The sequence below is a fragment of the Rattus norvegicus genome, chromosome 2 (genome assembly GCF_036323735.1).
Source record: "Rattus norvegicus strain BN/NHsdMcwi chromosome 2, GRCr8, whole genome shotgun sequence".
In the NCBI taxonomy this organism is placed as follows: Eukaryota; Metazoa; Chordata; class Mammalia; order Rodentia; family Muridae; genus Rattus; species Rattus norvegicus.
The window spans coordinates 117,047,661-117,066,815 of NC_086020.1; the positions used below are offsets into that span (position 1 = coordinate 117,047,661).

A 19,155-nucleotide genomic window follows, 5' to 3' on the forward strand; every position below is an offset into this window, starting at 1 on the left:
ACTAACTAAGCAAAAGTGCGATGAGAAATAAAAACACACGTGCGGTCTCAAAATATCTGTCCATATGATCCTTACTCAACAGGGAAACGGCATCTTTTCCAAGGAGATCCTGGTAGACACCACCTTAATTGCGAGATAATTAGCATCATGGAAACATCCTGAGTCACGCAGCAGAAAGGACACGGTATCATGTCTTTAGTACTCTTGCCAAAACCAACTAGCCTAAACCGGGCAAAATCTGCAACACTCAACAAAACCATTCTTCAAAAACTCTAAGGTCATTAAGGGAGGCAAAGATGAGGAGGAGGAGGTGGAGGAGTGGCCTGTCTAAGTTAAAGGAAACATTAAAACACCAGAGGCAAAAGGGGCTCTCCGTAGACAGCGGTGAAATGACAACAGTCTGCAAAGTTCAGAGGTCGTGCAGTTTTCATCCATGTTGGCGCTGTGGCGGGCTTGGGGTGAGTTTATTGTTGCTTCTGTTTTTGAAACAGGGTCTAGGCAGCTCAGACTGGCCTAGAACTCTCTGTGAAGCCAAGCAGAACACCTGACCATCCTGCCATCCTCCCACCACCTCCCAAGGGCTTGTCAGCCTGCCAATCGCCCAGCTCAGGATCTGTGCCTGAGAACTGATCATTGTACTTCTATGTAGACATCCACACTTGGGAAACTGGATGAAGCTCAAGTCTAAGACCATTCAAACTAGAAGCAGTGATCAAGTTTTCCAAATCCTTAAGAAAGTACCAAAACAGGAAATAACCATCCACATGCAGAGTCCATGGTACCCGGGGACCATCCTCAGTTGTCAAAAACCACTGTCCTCAAAAGCAAAAGCATGATGTATTTCTAATACTGCACATCAGGCAGGTTGTAAGACTACAAAATAAATACTCAAGTTCATGACTTCAAATAAGCTCCGATCCTCCTGTCTGAGAGAGAAATGCAGGGATGGAAATGGAGAGGAGTCTGAGGAAAAGAAGGTCCAGCGACAGGCCCAAAGGGGAATCCAGCTCAAGGGGAGGCCCCAAGACCTGACACCATTACTGAGGCTATGGGGCATTCACAAAAAGGGACCTATCATGACTGCCCTCCAAAAGACCCAACAAGTAACTGAAAGACTCAGGTGCAGATATGTGCATTCAACCAATGGACAGAAGCTGCTGACCCCTCCAGGTGAATTAGGGAAAAGCTGGAGGAAGCTGAGGAGGAGGGCTACCCTGTAGGAGGACCAGCAGTCTCAATTAACCTGGACCCCCAAGATCTCTCAGACACTGGATCACCCACCAGGCAGCATACACCAGCTGAGATGAGGCCTCCAATACATATGCAGCAGGGGACTCCCAGGTCTGGGTTCAGTCAGAGAAGATACACCTAACCCTCAAGAGACTGGAGGCCCTAAGAAGTTTAGAGGTCTGATGGGGTAGGTGGAGTGGGATATCCTGATAGAGGGGGGCAGGGGGAGGGGGAGAATGGGATGTGGAACCCTCAGGGGGTGGGCCAGGAGGGGAATAAAATCTGGAGTGTAAAAATAAATAAATAAACAAACAAATAAGTAAATAAATAAATTTTTAATTGAATTCCTATTTAAAAAGGATGCTCTGAAAAGAGTAAGAAATCAAGAGCCTTGGTGTTTAAAGAATGGCTATCAAATTAAAAAAGAAAAAAAAATAGAAGCTGGGTGTGGTGACACACACTTTTAATCTCAGCCCTTGGGAGATCTTTGTGATATAAGGCCAGCATGGTCTATAGAGTGAGTTCCAGGATAACTAAGGCTAAATAAAGAGTGAGACCCTGTATCAAAAACCAAAAAACAGGGCTGGAGAGATGGCTCAGTGGTTAAGAGCACTGACTGCTTTTCCAGAGGTCCTGAGTTCAATTCCCAGCAACAACATGGTAGCTCTCAACCATCTATAATGGAGTCTGATGCCCTCTTCTGGTGTGTCTGAAGTTAACAAAAGTGTGCTCACATACATAAAATAAATAAATCTTCAAAAAAACAAGTAAAAAGATAAATAAAATTAATATAGTATTTCAAATCAAGGCTACTTCTAAAATTAAAACTAAATGAACTAATAATTAGAAGGGAGGAGACAGAAGCCCACCCTAGCCCCTTGGAATGGGCAATGCAGAGTCCACCCTCGCCCCTCAGGACAGGCAGTGCAGAGCCCTCCCTGACCCCTCAGTTTCACTTCTGGTGTCACACTGTATAACACAGAAAACTCCAGAATAAAGATGCACACATTTTGGCCAGGCATGGTGTCACACACCTTTAATACCAACACTCAGGAGGCAGAGGCAGGTGGATCTCTAAGAGTTCAAAGTCAGCCTGGTCTATAAATCAAGTTCCAGGACAGCTAGGGTTGTTACAGAGAATCCCTATGTCAAAATCAAACAAACAAAAACAAAAAAAGGAAAGAAAAGGAAAAAAAAAGACTCACAATTCACACATTTTAAAAACGCTCGTAATTCGTCTGCCTGGGTATGACCCACCCTTTCTTCTGGTTTACCTGAGTTCACTAAACCTGCTACCACCTCAGTCCTCAGTCACCAACCAGGAGATAGATGTCGTCGTATCACAACACGTGTGTGCCAGGAACCACCACTTTCTGTAAGTGCTACAATGCTGGCGTCCATTCACGACAAAGAGAAACTAGAAGGCACTCCCTTGAAGTGAAAAAGTTCTCAACTTAATAAAGGAAAGATAATATGCTGAGGTGCCTCATGTCTACACTGAGGACAGACTGATCCATGAATTGTGATGGATGGAAAGTCCATGCTGGGCCATGGCCACCTTCAGACCACACATGTCACAGCCATGTGCACGAGTGCCCAGTTAAACTTGTGAATGCATGTGTAGGAAAGCATGACACGTATGAGAGTGGTACCATCCAGAGTGTCAGGCGACCTCTGGAGGAGGGGCACAGAATGACAGACAGCCCCAGGGACAGGAAGATTACTATATAAAAACAGCAGTCAAAACTCCAAAACCACATTATATCATCACATCGCTATATTTCAATAAGCTAGGCAGAAGCAAGAAGAAACTTAGTCAAGGGATAGGGATTATAAGGTTTCTAGATTTTGGGGGGGGGGGGGCACCGAGGATATTGTTTTTAAAAAAGTTTTAACCATCTCCAGAGCTTAGATAATGGATGAGAGCAGACGGAAAGTAATCTACTGTGTGCTGACCAGAACAAATTTTAAAGACCCAGACCCAGACACATCCATCAGTATGAAATTTCAGGCTCAAAGAATAAAAGAAGACCCTTAAAACCTTACAGGGAAGGAGATGGAGGGAGAGAAAATTAAAGCAGGTTGCCTACAAAGAAATAAAGCCCAGAGGCTTATTTCTCTTCCACATTAGACAAGTCTAAACCATGAAGAACGGTTTTTAATTCTACCTAGAGCTATATGTTTCTAGTACAGCACAATGCAGACGATACGTTTTGAAATGAAAGAGCTGAGAATGTTTACTTCACATTACTTAAAAGTGAGGTTTGGTTGGGGATTTAGCTCAGTGGCAGAGCGCTTGCCTAGCAAGCGCAAGGCCCTGGGTTCGGTCCTCAACTCTGAAGGGAAAAAAAAAAAGTGAGGTTTGCTGGTGTCTTGGTTAGGGTTTCTACTGCTGTGGTAAAACACCAAGAGAAAGACAACCGAAAGAAGGAAGCATTTACCTCAACTCACAGCTAATAGTCCATGCCTGCGGAAGCCACAGAAGTGAAACCCAGCCATGGACGGATGCTGCCTGCTGGCTCCCTCCCTGTGACTTGCTCAGCCTGCTTTCTTATACCATGCAAGACCTGCTGTCCAGGTGCGGCACTGTACCCAGTGGGCTGAGCCCTTGCACGTCAATCATGAATCGAGAAAACGCCCCTCCCACAGACTCGATCCCAGGCAATTATAGAGGCACTTTCTCAATTGAGCCCAAATAAGTCTAGCTTGTGTTGGGACAACATAAACTAACCTACAGTTAGAATACACAATTACATTTGTTCTCTCTTCCTTGGAGTACTGTGACCACACTATACTCTAACTACACAAACAAAAAAAAAGGGGGGGGGGGGGGACCAGGAAGAAGATACCAATGTTTAGAGAATAGTAACCCAAGGAACCATGAACAGAAGTACAACGTTGACAGGTGTGAAACAAGCCAGAGAGTAAACAGGAAAAATGGGGTAAGAACGAGAGACCTAAGGTACCCAGGGGCATTCCATGGGATGATGTGGTAGAAGTCTGTGGGGGAGGGGTGGCGCTATCATAACCATGATATAAGAGAAAGAAGGGAGAGAAGAGCAACTAAAATTCCAGGAGGTAGGAAAGGCCACGCAGGAGTCGTGATCTGATGTGAAACAACTCACACAGATCTAAAGAAGGAACGAGTGGGCTTCAAGCAATGGAACTATGAACAGCAAAGAGACACTGAAGAGGTAATATGGGGAGGAAAGAGGACGGTAACGGCTTTCTTTAGGGCATGAGTCTTCTCTGTTCTCAAGAAACCCAATAGAAAGCCAAGGAAAAGCAACACAACTTCAAGCTTATCGTCCACATAAGGATCAAAATGATATTAAGCGGGTTTAATGTCATCCATGTAAACATCTGAGTACGGGGGAATCACAACCCCGAGTGTAACTAGAAGGAAAGAACTTGGCTGGACGCTGTTCCTCTCCTCCCGAGGAAGCAAAGGCCCAATGTCGGTCTTCAGCAACCAGAAGCAGCCTGTAGACAGAGTGCGGAACTGTAAAAACACAGCAAGTCCAAGCTGAGCGCTAGAAAGCAGACAGGAGAAGAAAAGACACACATGGCAGATGCCAGCAAGCAGCCACTGTATCATCATGAGTTCTTTGTTCCACAGACAGTACTTGATGTGAAAAGATAATTTCTTAAATAGTTTAAGAGGGAAAAATGCTACCAGTATCAAATGTCACCAAGATGGCAAAAGAGACTCAGTTAGATTTGGCCTACCAGGTCATCGGTGACCCCAAGAGGACCAGAGAACATGGCAGATAGGATCTGACAGCAGAGAATGGGAAGGGGTACCATCCCAGACCTCCACAATAACAAGGGGTCTAGCGAGTCCTACTCTCTTGAATAACATCAATAAAGTTCACTGTATTCTTCCCCAAAATTATTTCTGACCTTTAGGCAAGTCTTTGGGGCATTTTCTTGATTAACAACTGATATGGAAGGGCCCAGCCCACTGGAGGCAGTGCCAAAACAGGGCAGTTTGTCCTGGGTTAAATAAGAAAGCACACTGAGCAATCCATGAGGAAGAAGCCAATAAGGAACATTCTTCCACAGCCTCTGTGTCAGTTCCTGCCTTGCCTCCCCTCAGTGACAGAGTGTGACCTGAGAGTTGTTGAAATACCACCCTACAACTTATTTCTTGTTCATAGTGTTTTATCACAGCCATAGAAAGCTAACTAAGACAAAAACTGGTATCAGGAGTAGGGTCTTGCTGTGACAGACCTGAAGGACTTTATTGAGTATTCAGAACTTGGAAATATGAGTTTAAGCTCCTGTGGGAACTTAGAAGCTGGGTTCCGAGGATAGAAAACTGGCTTGTAAAGTTCAGGGGGAAGTTTGAGAGTCACAGTCTCTATGAGGATATTCATCTTTTTTTTTTTTTTTTTTTTTTTTTGGTTCTTTTTTTTCGGAGCTGGGGACCGAACCCAGGGCCTTGCGCTTCCTAGGTAAGCGCTCTACCACTGAACTAAATCCCCAGCCCCGATATTCATCATTTTGATTTAAGAATCTGTAGCTCCAGTGAGCTAAAGCTGAAGAATTTGGCTGTGATTAACAAGAGACCAGAACTACTAAAGTAAAACGTTTCCTTTGCTGAGACAATCGATACTGGTCAGCTGGGGCTGAAGAATCTGCTGTGATTAAGTAAAGAACGGCATTGTTGAGAGGAAAAGTCTTCTGGGGAGTGTTTCTCAGAGTCAGCCAACAGCTGTGGTCTAGAGGGGTTAAGGCTGTACCTTGTACTGGCAGCCTAACTTGGTAATGTGTCAGAGTTTCTCAAGGGGTACAGCTCCAGTGGAGATGCCAGTATCATGGGATGACCACTAACACCAGCAGCTGTGGAACAGAGCCTACCTGAACCTGTGGGACAAGCAGAGCCAGAGAGCTGGAGCTGCTCAAGCCCTCAGCAACCCAGAAGATCAGATCATGAGTCCCACATGTCAGACACTGAGCTTCCCACTGGTGGGATCTGGTGTTGCTCTAACTTGAATGTTAACCGTATCCTGGTTCTTTCTTTGTGAAGTAAGAAAATATTTAACTTTTTTCTTCCACTTGTAGAACCCACAGCTATGAAACACATTTCGGAAAATATTTAGATATTTTAGAGAGACTACAAACTTTTAAAGAGATGTTGAATTTTTAAAGCGAACTTGGACTTTTAAAATATTTTTAAAAAATGAGAGACTGCGGAACTTTTAAAATATTAAAAATTTTAGAGACTGCTGGATATTATATGCTGCATATATTATGAAATTAATATGTGATCATAGGGATGAATAAGAAAGGACAGGTTATGATTTAATAAGTGATGTACTGTGACAAGTACACCCAAATGACAAGTGGCCAACTGTGCTGGTTGTTTTTGTATCAACCTGACACCACTTTGGCAATCTGGGAAGACAGAATCTTAATTGAGAAAGTGCTTTCATAAGATTAATCTATAGAGAAGTACTGTACTGGCTGGTTTTGTGTGTCAACTTGACACAAGCTGGAGTTATCACAGTAAGGAGCCTCAGTTGAGGAAATGCCTCCATGAGACCCAGCTGTAAGGCATTTTCTCAACCAGTGATCAAGAGGACACAGCCCATTGTGGGTGGTACCATCCCTGGGCTGGTGGTCTTGGGTTCTATAAGAGAGCAAGTTGAGCAAGCTAGGGGAAGCAAGCCAGTAAGTAACATCCCTTCACGGCCTCTGCATCAGCTCCTGCTTCCTGACCTGCTTGAGTTCCTGTTCTGACTTCCTTTGGTGATGAACAGCAATGTGGAAGTGTAAGCTGAATAAACCCTTTCCTCCCCAGCTTGCTTCTTGGTCATGATGTTTGTACAGGAATAGAAACCCTAAGATAAATATATAGTGGATTTTCTTGATTAGTGATTGACAGAAGGGCCCAGACCACTGAGCATGGTACTTCTGGTTGGCAGACAGTCCTGGGGTACGTAAGCTATAAGAAAGCAAACCAAGCAAGCCATGAGGCCCAAGCCAATAAACAGCATTCCTCCATGGTCTCTGTCTCCACTCCTGCCCTGATGTCCCGCAATGATGGAGGGTAACCTGGAGCTGAAATAAGCCTTCTCCCTCCCCCAACTTACTTTGGGTCCTGGTGTTTTATCACAGCAAAAGAAACATTAAATCCAAACATTCTAAATAACAGAAACCCATCTCAACCAATCATTGTTTACTAAGATGAATACTCAATCCTCACAATCCTGAAAGGGAAGATAATAGTCTGTGCTTTACAGACAGATACTGAATAGGAAAAGGTTTTCTAATTTAAAGCAATGGAGTCGGATTCCAGCCCAGATCTGTATAGGTTCCAAAGTGCTTAGACTACTTACAAAAATGCAAAAACCCACCCAAACCTGAAGCACATTTTGACTTTTCCTGGTTCATGTGGGTAAGAAAATTTTGAAAATGTAAAAATTAGCTGAGGACTGGAGAACTGGATCAGCAGTCAAGGGTGCGTGCTCTCGCAAAGGACCAGGGAGGTCCCCAGCATTCACACAGCGGCTCACACTCACCTGTCCCAGGGGATCCCAACATCCTCCTCTGACCTCGGTGGGCACCAGGCACACACTTGGGACACAGAAATACATGCAACCAGAGCACATATACACATACCATAAATTAAATTTTAATTAAAAAAATAAGCTGAGATTAGAAATGCTGACATGCATGCAAGCCTGGATAGGTGGTGTTAAACTGTGTCTAATTCAGTGGAACACTAGTAGATACCAAAGGACTGCGGCTGAGGAAGAATAGGAGATGAAGACCTTTTGTGGTCTAATTAGTCCAGGCCAAACTCTGAAAATAGCAGAGGGGAGAGGAAAGCTAAGAGGAGGGACTAAGCATATAGGGAAAGTCACTGTTGTTTTAATTTATACGGGAAAATGCAATCGCAGTGTGTGAACATTCCTGAGCATGCAGAAGCCAGCGGACACAAAGTGTCTTCCTCTACCGTTCTCTGCCTATTCATTTTTTTAAAAACTGTCTCTTGCTGTAGAGAGGATATCTTGTGTATTTTATGGATGCATTGCCTGTCAATTAAAAAGCCTATGGTCTATGGCTTCAGCAGGAAATGGAAGGTGGGACATCCGGGAGGTAGAAAGGATTCTGGGATAGAGCCAGGCACAGGAAGATCCCCCTGGGAAGATGTGAGGAGACAGAGGCAGGGTACCTGAGCACAGGAAACAAGCTACATGGCAGGATGTAGGTTAGAATAATTGGGTTATCTATGTTATGATCTAGTCAGAGAAGAGACTAGCTGTATAGCCAAGGTATTTGTAAATATATTTTGAGTCTGAGTCTTACTTCTGAGAGCATAGGGCTGGGAGGAAGAACCAGGCCTAACATCTACATCTTACTAAACCTGGAACTTGCTTTTTCAGCTAGACTTGGCATCCTCCTGTCCCTGACTCCTCCATCCCCCTCTTTTGACCCCCAAGGGCTGCCAGGGATTATAACTGAGAGTAATACCCAACTTCCCTGGGATGGGAACTCTGAGCTTGCACAGCACTTTCCCCTGTGTACCATCTCCCCAGCCTGCACTCTGTTTAGTATGTTTGTTTTAGTGTGACTGGAGAGCACTGCATTTAGGACCAAAGGTCTAAAACAGCTTAGTTTCTCTCATCAACGTGGCTAATGTGACACACACCCGGAAACCAAGCTCAATCCATGTTTATGATGAGCTTCAGAAAAGTGCTTTGTGTAACTAGTTCTTTTTCACATGAATACGCAAATTAGCAGATAAGTTCCTAATTCTCAAGGTGGACACTGAGTAAACTTTATTCATGTAATTTGCTTTGAGAAAAAAAATGTGGTCTGCAAGAGGGCTCAGCAGATAAAGGCACTCGCCACCAAGTCTGATAACCTGAGCTTGACCCCATACACACATACACAAATGTAAACAAATTTTCTGTTACTTTCCTTCTCAAAGCCGCTCCTCCTCTGAGTGTTTATGCTGATGAGATCCCATTATATTTCTTCATGCCGGGTTCACACTAAACTGAGCATGAAGATAAATTTTAATAAAATGAAGACTCATTTTGCTTCCAAAATTTTGACTTATTAAGTTATAACCAAAGCCATAGTTTTAAGACTGAGAAAACTCATTAAAAACTAAATGGCTCAGCTGAGGCTGCTTCACAGCTAAATGACCAGGCTAAAATGCCTGGGGCGTAATCCATCAGTGACGGCCACCTATGTCGAGGAAGACAGACCCCTGTGAGGAACACCAAGAAGTCAGAAGAAATGAAGGTGAGGCTGAGGGGAGTGGTTAAGGAGCAGACTCTACTGTATCCTGAGTACTGGAATGCGGCACAGTCGGACTCCAGTTAACAATGGCTGCTTACGATACTGAGCAATATGAAACTCCAAAGTCCATAACAGCAGGTCAAAGAGGGTCAGGTAATACAGAGGGTGAACTGTGCATCCACACAAGACCTGTCCACTTAGCACATGACTGAGATAACAGATGTTTGTCCATGATAGCACCCTGAAATAACAATTACAAAGTGGGTTTTCCGTCTTGCAACAGAGCTTTACGTTTGTAGACTCCTTTCCTCGTAAACCATTGGGTTTACCAGTCTGCACTCACTGCCTTGGCCTGTCACTAGCGGTAGGGAGAGCTGGCTCCCTGTGTCACCCTTGCCCTAATGACTTTCCTTTATTAGCACTCACTTTGGCCTACTCACTTATGCATCTTTCAGTCGGACATTTTTCTGATTGACGTGAACAGGGTCTCAAGGACGTTCTGGAGTTCCCGGATATTATGTAGCAAGAATGCCTTGTACCATACACCTACTGCCTCCACCTCAAGTGCTAGAATCACAGGGGCCACCATTCCTGTCTCTGGGCTAACACTGCTACAGTTTCCTTCCATGATGGGTCACCTGTTCTTCTTGGTTCACATGATCATGCTCTGATTACTCTTTGATAACACTCTCAAGCTGCCGACTTCTCTTATAGAGATCCGAATCTCAGACACTGGAGAGAGGGCTCGGTCAATAAAGCATCTGTGCACGAGCAGGAGGACCTGAGTTCAGAGCCCTAGGATACACACTTAGTTTCTGTCTCCTGGTTTTTGAGATGGGAATCTCACAAAGTAGCATTTGCTGGTCCAGAACTCGCTGGTATAGACCAGATTAGCACTGAGGAGGCAGAGGCAGACAGACAGATCCCTAGAGCTCTTGTTGGCCCACCAGCCTAGCTAAATCATTCAGCTCGGAGTATGGCAAAAGACCCTATCTCAGAAAGCATGGTAAAGAATGGTTGAAGAAGACACCCAACATCAACCTCTGTCCTCCAAATATAGTCACACACATGTGTACCCGTACATAAGAATGTGCACAAACACATACACCATGCACTCTAAAGGCAGAGAGAAGGGAAGGAGGGAGGGAGAGAGGGAGGAAGAGAAGTGCACCTCAATAATTACCAGTACATCTGGTCTTGCTCAAACCTTTGCTTCTAAGCTATCTTAGATATAAGCACTGTCACACCCGAACCTCTAATTTTTTTTTTAATTAGGTTCTACTTTTTTGGGGGTGGGAAGGTGTGATACAGGGTCTCATGTAGCCCAGGCTGACCTCAAACTCAATCAGCAGCAGCAGTTTTCCTTGGCCTCCTACTCCCCTGCTCCCCACTCACTCCACCCTCCACCCCTAGTCTTGAAAACCCAAAAAGTAAAAAATAAAATAAAATCACAAATTACCCGATTTTCCCTAAAAGTAATAACTATGCAAAAGGCAAAAAGCAGGCTGATGCCCAAGAGAAGGGCTTCAAAGAGCTAAAGATCTTAACTATCCAACTCGTCCTTGATTTTTGCAAAAGTGAGTCTTTCGTAAAACCGAACATCTCACAAGAATAAATGCACAAGCAAGTTACATTCATGTCTGTAACAGATGCCACCTGAAGAGGCAAAAAGGAGCCAGTATCTGGCCTATGTCATGGGGAGGGATGAGAGGTGGGAAAAACATGGGGAAAAACACCTAAACCTCGATGGACTGAGGTTGTGCTGAGATCTTCTGCGCTGTGCGACAGACTGAATTCCACTCCGCTGACTTGTGCGAACAAACCTGAGCCGGGCAGAGCCACAGAATTATTTCAAATGCAGGACCAACTGTTCAATTATCCATCTTTAGGATCAAAGACAAAATTAAGTAAACAAAAACTTTAAAGTGGAGAAAAGTGTGAGGAGCTGACCAAGTCCTGAGTGATCCTGACATGAACTCCATCAGGCCCTCAGAGCCCTAGGGACTCATAGGAATGGCATGGCCTTCCTACTCCCCTGGACTTGAGCACTACTCTTGACAGGGTGTACAGAAAGAACCAAGAAATGACACCGCAGCCTAAGACTGCTCCCCTGTGGAGTCTCCCACCTCAAGAGAAGCTAAACTGCCTTGTCCTTGCTCCTGCTGAGCTCCCTACCACTGCATTCTAATGCAATTCCAACAGAGACCACGGCCCACTGGATCCCTGCTTTCCTAAAGGCTGTCTTTTCTTCCTTTTCTGTCACCTCAGTCAGGTCACTCTGAAAGTAGCAAAGGTCATAACAGAAAAGGATCGTTTCAGGCAAGAAGAAATGCTTTATAACAAACAGCTGACTCAAACCACCACAGTCCACTCCCTGACCCCCACAGGCTTGTTCAAACATATGAGTCTACAGCATAATACAAAATACACTTAGTCCCACTTCAAAAGTCCCAGACTCTACAGCAGTTTCAACAATGTTATACGTCCCAATCTCTTCTGAGATCCACGCAATTTCCTAATTGTAGTCCCCTTCAAAATCAAAGTCAAAAAGCAGATCACATACTTCCAACACGGTTTGCATATGCTTGGCCCAAGGGAAGCGAAACTATTAGGAAGTATGGCCTTGTTAGAGGAAGTATGTCACTGTGGAGGTGGGGCTTTAAGGTCTCCTAGATGCTCAAGTCTGGCCACTGTGACAGTCTCCTCCTGGCTGCCTTTGTATCAAGGTGTAGAATTCTCAACTCCTCCAGCACCATGTTTTCCTGGATGCTGCCATGCTCCCACCTTGATGATAACGGACTGACCCTCTGAACCTGTATGTCAGCCCCAATTAAATGTTGTCCTTATCAGAGTTGCCTTGGTCATGGTGCCTGTTCACAGCCATGGAAACCCTAACAAAGACAGGATCCAGCATTCTCTTCTGGCTTCTATGTCTGCCCACATGCACATGTGCAACACACATACATACACACAAAAACACCTACATAAAAATAAAAGAAAAATTTGAAAACAAACCCTATACTCTTTCCTAGCTCCCCATTTATTCTTAGGCAATAATATCCTTTTAGAATGGCCTTTTCCACACTCTATTCTACATAGAGATAAAATGCTTTAAATCTTAAAATTCCATATCAGTTCACTCAGAATACTAAAAGAAACTAAGATATGTTTATGACGAAGGTAGGGCTCAGTAGTTCAATACCGTATTATTCTCTTTACAAAAAGTCACCTGTATTTGCCTCAGCTACCATAGGGCACATAGGAAGTCTTAAGTAAGAGTCATGTGGTGGGTAGCACTGAACGCGACGCAAGTTGTACAAACGTTAGAACAATTTCACACTGAATGAATGTAGCACGTTACACATTCTCCTCAGAGCTAAGGGCAGAACCCACTGTGTAGAACATGGTGCTCTATTCTCTAGCTCGTCTGAGTTTTCCAGGCACAACTGGCCATATCTAGAGAGGCAACTTGGGGCCAGATGGTGCCCAAAATGTTCACCCCACTGATACCATCAAACCAATCGGCCCCCAAAATGCCCACCCTGATGACACCTGCTGTCCCTCCCATCTCTTACCTGATAGTGGGCCTGGGCTTGCTGAGCGGAGTTCAAGGTGACATTGCAGAGTTTGCAGAAGAGGGGCTTACACAGCTCCTCCAGGGCAGAATCTGGCTCCCCTCTCTTAGCTAAATCCTCTTCCCCTGCCAGAGGCAAGGATGCTTCCTGCCCAAAAGCCTTCTGTGGCGGGAGCTGCAAGGTCCCAGTGGACCTGGCAGCCACTGACATAGGAGGAGAGGTTGAAGGCCGGTTAGGTAAAGGAAGCCAGACCTGCTGCAAAAGAATCATCAGGCAGGAAAGCCACGAGCATAATCCAGTGGGTGACAGGGGATGGACGGAGTCTTCAAACCTAAAGCAACCAGGGAAGAAAATTAAAATGAGAGCTCAGCAATACGACACAGCATGACACCAAACATTCTCCTCTCCAAAACACCTTTGGGGCATCCCTCCTCAATCTTAGCCTAGCAGACGCTCCCTGCCTGGTTATCCCCACTGACATAAGGCTTTGCCCTGAGAACAGCTTCGGAGGTTTGCCTTTATTTTGTGTGGCTCAGTTCCAAATGTCATCCCTCTGGCCATGAGCCTTAATTAGCAGCACTGCATCCCTGAGCAATTAAGTCACATGGCTGGAATTGGACATCGAAGGTCATCCAGACCCCTTCCTCTGGAGTGCCGAAACACTCTTGATGCTAATATTCATAACCCAAACAACAAACAAACAAGCAAACAAGAGAAAAGTCACCAGGTAAGAAACTCTTCCACCCAAAGGATGTCAAGGAGCAGAAGATTATCACCTCTAAGAATCTCCTTTTCTCTCTTTTTTTTTTCCTTTAGGTATTGTTGGAGTATTTTTACTTTATGCGTGTGTACATGTGCACCACAAGCTCTTCCCACCTTTACACACATGTGTGCACCTAAGAGGCAAAGCAGCATTTTACCCAGCAGCCACCTTTTCTCTCGGCTTTTTTAAGACACGGTCTCACATAGCCAGGATTGCCTCAAATCTGCTATGTTGCCGAGAAAGGCTATAAATCTTTTTTTTTTTTTAATGTCTCAAAGTACAAACTATTTTCTTATACTTTAAATTCTGTAATATTGCTAAATAAATAATGACAGGGCTTATGAGATTCTATAACATGAAAAGTATGTCTGGTAACACATTCACTACCAACTTTATCTTCCTGCCTCAATCTCCCAGGTGCTACAATCATAGTCACACAGCCATACCCAACCACTAATCAGATATTTAAGGCACTTCTACGACTTGTTGAAAGGTGGGCGAAATCTAGAAAGAGGGCATTAAATGTAACAGATGTAAATGAATTGATACTTCCAAGCAGGCAACAGTAGCTAAGTAACTGGGCAGTGGTTCTGGAAGGCAAAGAGGACAGCAACAGCCTGTGGGCCTGAGATGGCACAGATGTGCTATTTGCAAGACAGAGTTTTGTTTTGCTTTTGTCTTTAAGTTGAATTAGTTGTCAATATTTAAAAATCAAAAGCTTCGGGGTTGGGGATTTAGCTCAGCGGTAGAGCGCTTGCCTAGCAAGCGCAAGGCCCTGGGTTCGGTCCTCAGCTCCGGAAAAAAAAAAAAAAAAATCAAAAGCTTCCCAGAATCTAGAAAGGAAAGGATAATCTGACAGCACCACACCCACCTCCTCCGCTATTTGGTGCCAAGAGCACCGTACTCCATACCCAGGCCAGCCTTCTCCGAGACTCCTCAACCCTACTCGGGGCACTGACTTGGTGCGATGACTCTACTCCATCGAGCCTTAGACTGCAGCCCTTGCAAAATCAAAGTGTATTCTCGATTAGGAGGTAAATTACCTATTCGATATAGCATCCAGACTGAAAAATGGCCAACCAAGTGAAGAACCACACTATCCTAAACCCTACAGTGGTTATCATTTCAGTTGTCAACTTGGCAGGATATAGAAGTGCCTAGAAAAGGAGTCTCAGTGAGGAGTGGTGCAGGTTAGGTTGGGTGTTGGTGTGCCTATAAAAGATTTTCTTAAATAGGGTGAGGTGGGAAGACCCACCCTAAATGTGGGTAATACCCCTGTATGGGTCCTGAACTGCATCAAAAGGAGACAGAATTGAACACCAGCACTGCTCTCTTCCAACTGTAGACCTGGTGTGACTAGTTGCCTAGGCTGCCCCACCATGATAGGAGTACCTTGAACTGTAAGACAAACCCTTTCTCCCAAAAGTTGCTTTTGCCAGGATATTTTATCATACCACCAAAAAAGAAACCAAGGCTTTCTCTACTGCTTCCCTCAGAATAGACCCACTATGTTCCACTCTCCCTACTTCTTTATCCCTGATTCCTCCTGCTCCCCAATCAGGTGGCATCTTTTAGTTCTGACTACTTAAGAAACACCCCACAGTAAACGCCCGTCAAGTTTCTCCGATTCTAATTATCCAAATTAGGATCGTTATTTCAAGGTCTACACTTCCAGCCAGGTAGTGGTGGCACAGGCCTTTAATCCTAGCACTTGGGAGGTAGAGGCTGGCTGATCTCTAGGTTCAGGGCCAGCCTGGTCTACATAGTGAGTTCTAGGACAGCCAGGGCTATGTAGAGAGAGTGCCTCAAAACAAAACAAAACAAAACAAAACAAAACAACCAACAACAACAAAGGCTACTACACTTCCCTCCTGTTAGGAGTATTGTTAAAACTCCTTTTCTTGATCAATAGAATTCAGTGTCTTTAGCTGCTGGGGTTTCCTGTCTGTGATGAAGGTGTGTAGGCTAGGACACTAACACACTTACTAAAATGACTCAAGGAAGCTTTAAAAAGTAAAAGCACATTTGGTAAACACACAGTGAAGAGGAGCCACCGACTGGGAAGTCATTCAGTTAAGAGCAAGGTGGTTGGCTGTAGTATTTAACAATACTTTTCATTAATCAAAATAGCTAGAAAAGGATAATAACCACCGGCATCTCTGGAAACGCAAAGAAAGGTGATACAGATTTGATACATTTAAACAGTAAGTTTCTCTGAAACAATATTATTTCCCCTAAGGCATCCAAAGAGTAAAGCCACTTATGGATATTGGAGGCGGGGGGGGGGGGGTAACGAAACCATCTTTTTAAGTAGTTTAACTACTTAGTTAAAACCAACCATGTCATTCTGACACTAATTTGTCAGCCAGATTCTCTGTTAGGTCATAGAAAAAGGACAGAGCAGGATAACAAAACATCCGGATATAGAAAATTAGCAATATCCATAGAAAACCGAATCAGCCTGCTCCCAAGACATGCCTGGGCTTGTTTCTTACATGCTTACTCCCACCTGAGGAAACCCCAGCATGCGCTGCCCCCAGTATCACGCAGCAGTCGAGCAGAAGCAAGGCCCTCCTCCCAGCAGAGGCACAAAAGGCCATATTCCAGAGCAAAACACTGGCCAGGGTGAGGTGGGAGTGTTTACAGTGCAGGTATACCTATCAATATATCTTATTTTCATAATGTTCAAAGAAAGTATAGAGACCTCAAAAATACTGTTATATATAACAATCAACAGAAGGCTACCCCTCCCCCAAAAAGTCTATAGGCGACAATCAAAACAGGTATTACATCTGGGGGGGAAAAACCTCTAAAATAAATAAAACCAAAGCTTCAGTGAATACACAAACTGAAATACAGAGATTCAAAAACATACTCGGATCTGTTCAAAGTACTGCATTAATTTAAGAGACTAATTTAGAAACTGATATAAAAATACTTCTCAGATCTTAAAATCCATCCGATTGGACGTATGCGATGGCATACACGAAGGATGCACAGAGCTTGATGTCCTAATTTGGAAGGGAGCTCAGAAGACACTGAAGAAAATCACAGCTCCATCATGTACCGGTGTGAGGGAAATGAATGACCACAGCACACGTTTCCATGGTTGGGCTGGGGCCTACTCCTCACCCGCTGTACTGCAAACAACAGCCCACCCCTTAGCAGAAACAGACCCAGGGCAAAGAAGAGAATCCAAGAACAGGTTCCCGGCGTCCGGGTAAAGTAGGGACAGCTACCCCTGGTTATTCCGGAGAAGAGAAGACAAGAAAAGAGAAAACCTTACTCAGAGGTCACCAAAACGTTGCAGGCAGAAAAACAGCCCTGGCAGGCTGTTTTACATCACAGAAGGAAGCTGAGAAGGGGAGGAGGCCGTGGCGACCCAGGCTCAGCATCTAGGACTCAAAGCTGCGCCCCTGCAGCATCGCCCTCGCGTGTGCCATCCCAGGGCTGGGCACGCTCACACGCACGCCGGTCCCGCGCGGATGCCGGCCGGGAGCACCGAGTCGCCGAGGCGGCTGTGCCAATGGCTACAGGATCGGGATCGGTGGCCCGCGGGACGCCGCGGGCAAGGCTGACACGCGCACACGGACGCAGCCGCGCGGACTCGAGGACCGCACTCACCGGAACCGGCAGGCCGCAGCCGCCCCGCCACTCCGCGCGCCGCCGCCCGCTCCACGACCACTTTCTGAGCTCACCGCCGCCGATCGGCCGCTCCGTTGCTGGAGATTGATTGTCAAAAGTCAGTGGGAGCGGAGCCACAGGGAAACAGCTGCAGGAAGTGACTGCGGAACCGGGAGACAGCGGCGGCGGCGGAGGAGGAGGAGGAGGAGGAGGAGAAGGAGGAGGAGGCAGGGCTCCGGCGGCGCTACTGCGCATGTGCGTGGGTAGCCGGCTGCTCCCGCAGAACCCCGGCGCAGGGCAGGTGCGGGACGGCGGCGCGACAAGGTACACTACCCTGGCCCTGATGGCTCCTCGAAGCTGCCCCAGCCTAACCTGAAAACGATGAGGGCAGAAGCCTGGCATAGCCTGGTAGGAGGGCGGAGGTTCTCCTCTAAGACCTGGAAACTGCACTCCCTGCGCCTCCGCCCAGAGACAGGGAAGCAGCGGGCCAAGGCCTCAAAAGGGTGCACAGCTGGCTCACCCGCAAGACCGCAGAACCAGACGAACCACAGAAGCCCCCGGGATACCTTCAAGAGAGGAGCTGGGACGGGTTGCAGCCCTAGGATTGCGCCGGCTTGTACCTTCTGCATGTGAATATTTGTATAGTGGCTGGGATTTTCTCCTTGGACAGCATGACACAAATTTTCCATTTTATCGGCAGAGTATGGTTTTACAGCATCAAATACTTTCACATTGTGTGTGGTTATGAGGTAACCATAAACTAAAATGCCAAGATCTAAACATGGTGAACCACAGCTCAGCCTAGTAGCCAGCCAACTTACACTCGCCAACAACCTGGTACTGGCTTCGAAACTTCGAAGACTGTTCAGCAGACAAGGCCAGTGTGCACCAGCCATCGGGAAAAATAACCCACCATACAGATGGGTTCTGTGCACGTGCGACGAAATGTGAAAATATCAAATGGTTTCATTGTTTTTAAAATGGCGGGATAGAAATGCATTTCCCTGCTCTTTGTTATAAGCCTCAGCCAGTCTCAGAACTTTGCAGTTCCCGCTTGTTATCTGGGACCATGCGGGCCCCTGGCTCACCTTTCCCATTTGACAGCCCTCATCCTCGTTTTCACCCACAGATCCTGTCTTAGAAAATAGCTGGCAAAGGTACCGGAAGAAAAGAAGTTCAGTCTGACTCACAGTTTGAGGGTACAGTCCATCACAGCAGGGAGGGCATGAGGGCAAAAGTGGGGCAGCTGGTCACAAATACTTGTAGTCAGGAAGCCGGGAGAAGCTGCTTGGCTACTTTCTTTTTTTTTTTTTCAATCAGCAAGAGGGTTTATTGGAAAACACAGGTACCTGTGGGCACACAGTCTCTTCGGAGGACTTGCGCGACTAGCAGCAAGGGGATTTTATAGGGTTTGGGGAAGCAGAAACGGGCGTACAGAAGCAGATGCACAGTTACGGGGATTGGTGGATTCAAACGAGGCACATAGACATGTTCACATATGATTGGCTATTTCACATGATGAGGTAATAAGGTATAGCTACACACATTGGCAGGTTTGGGGCGTCCTGGATGTCGGGGGCTGGGGGCTTATCTCTGCCTGCCAGGTGGCCTGTGAGTCAGATCCGGTACTCCTGGTCTGTTCTGCATTCCTTTCCTTTTATGGTCTGTTAGTTCTAGCGGCAGGGCGGGGCTGCCTGGACTTGC

The 19,155-nt window shown here is 45.7% G+C and overlaps 1 protein-coding gene across 10 annotated transcripts in view; it reads right to left on the minus strand.

The window, feature by feature from the left end:
* The window catches only part of Zmat3 (zinc finger, matrin type 3), a 31,625-nt gene extending 13,144 nt beyond the window's left edge, over positions 1 to 18,481 (minus strand). For 2 of the 10 annotated variants that reach the window (XM_063282482.1, XM_063282490.1), the window contains exons 1-2: positions 17,452 to 18,481; positions 13,065 to 13,395 (exon numbers count right to left, since the gene is read on the minus strand). In XM_063282482.1, coding sequence (XP_063138552.1) covers positions 13,065 to 13,334 — 270 coding nt within the window. In that variant the 5' untranslated portion in view covers positions 13,335 to 13,395; positions 17,452 to 18,481. 10 annotated transcript variants of the gene reach the window in all.
* Positions 18,482 to 19,155: the final 674 nt, after the last annotated feature.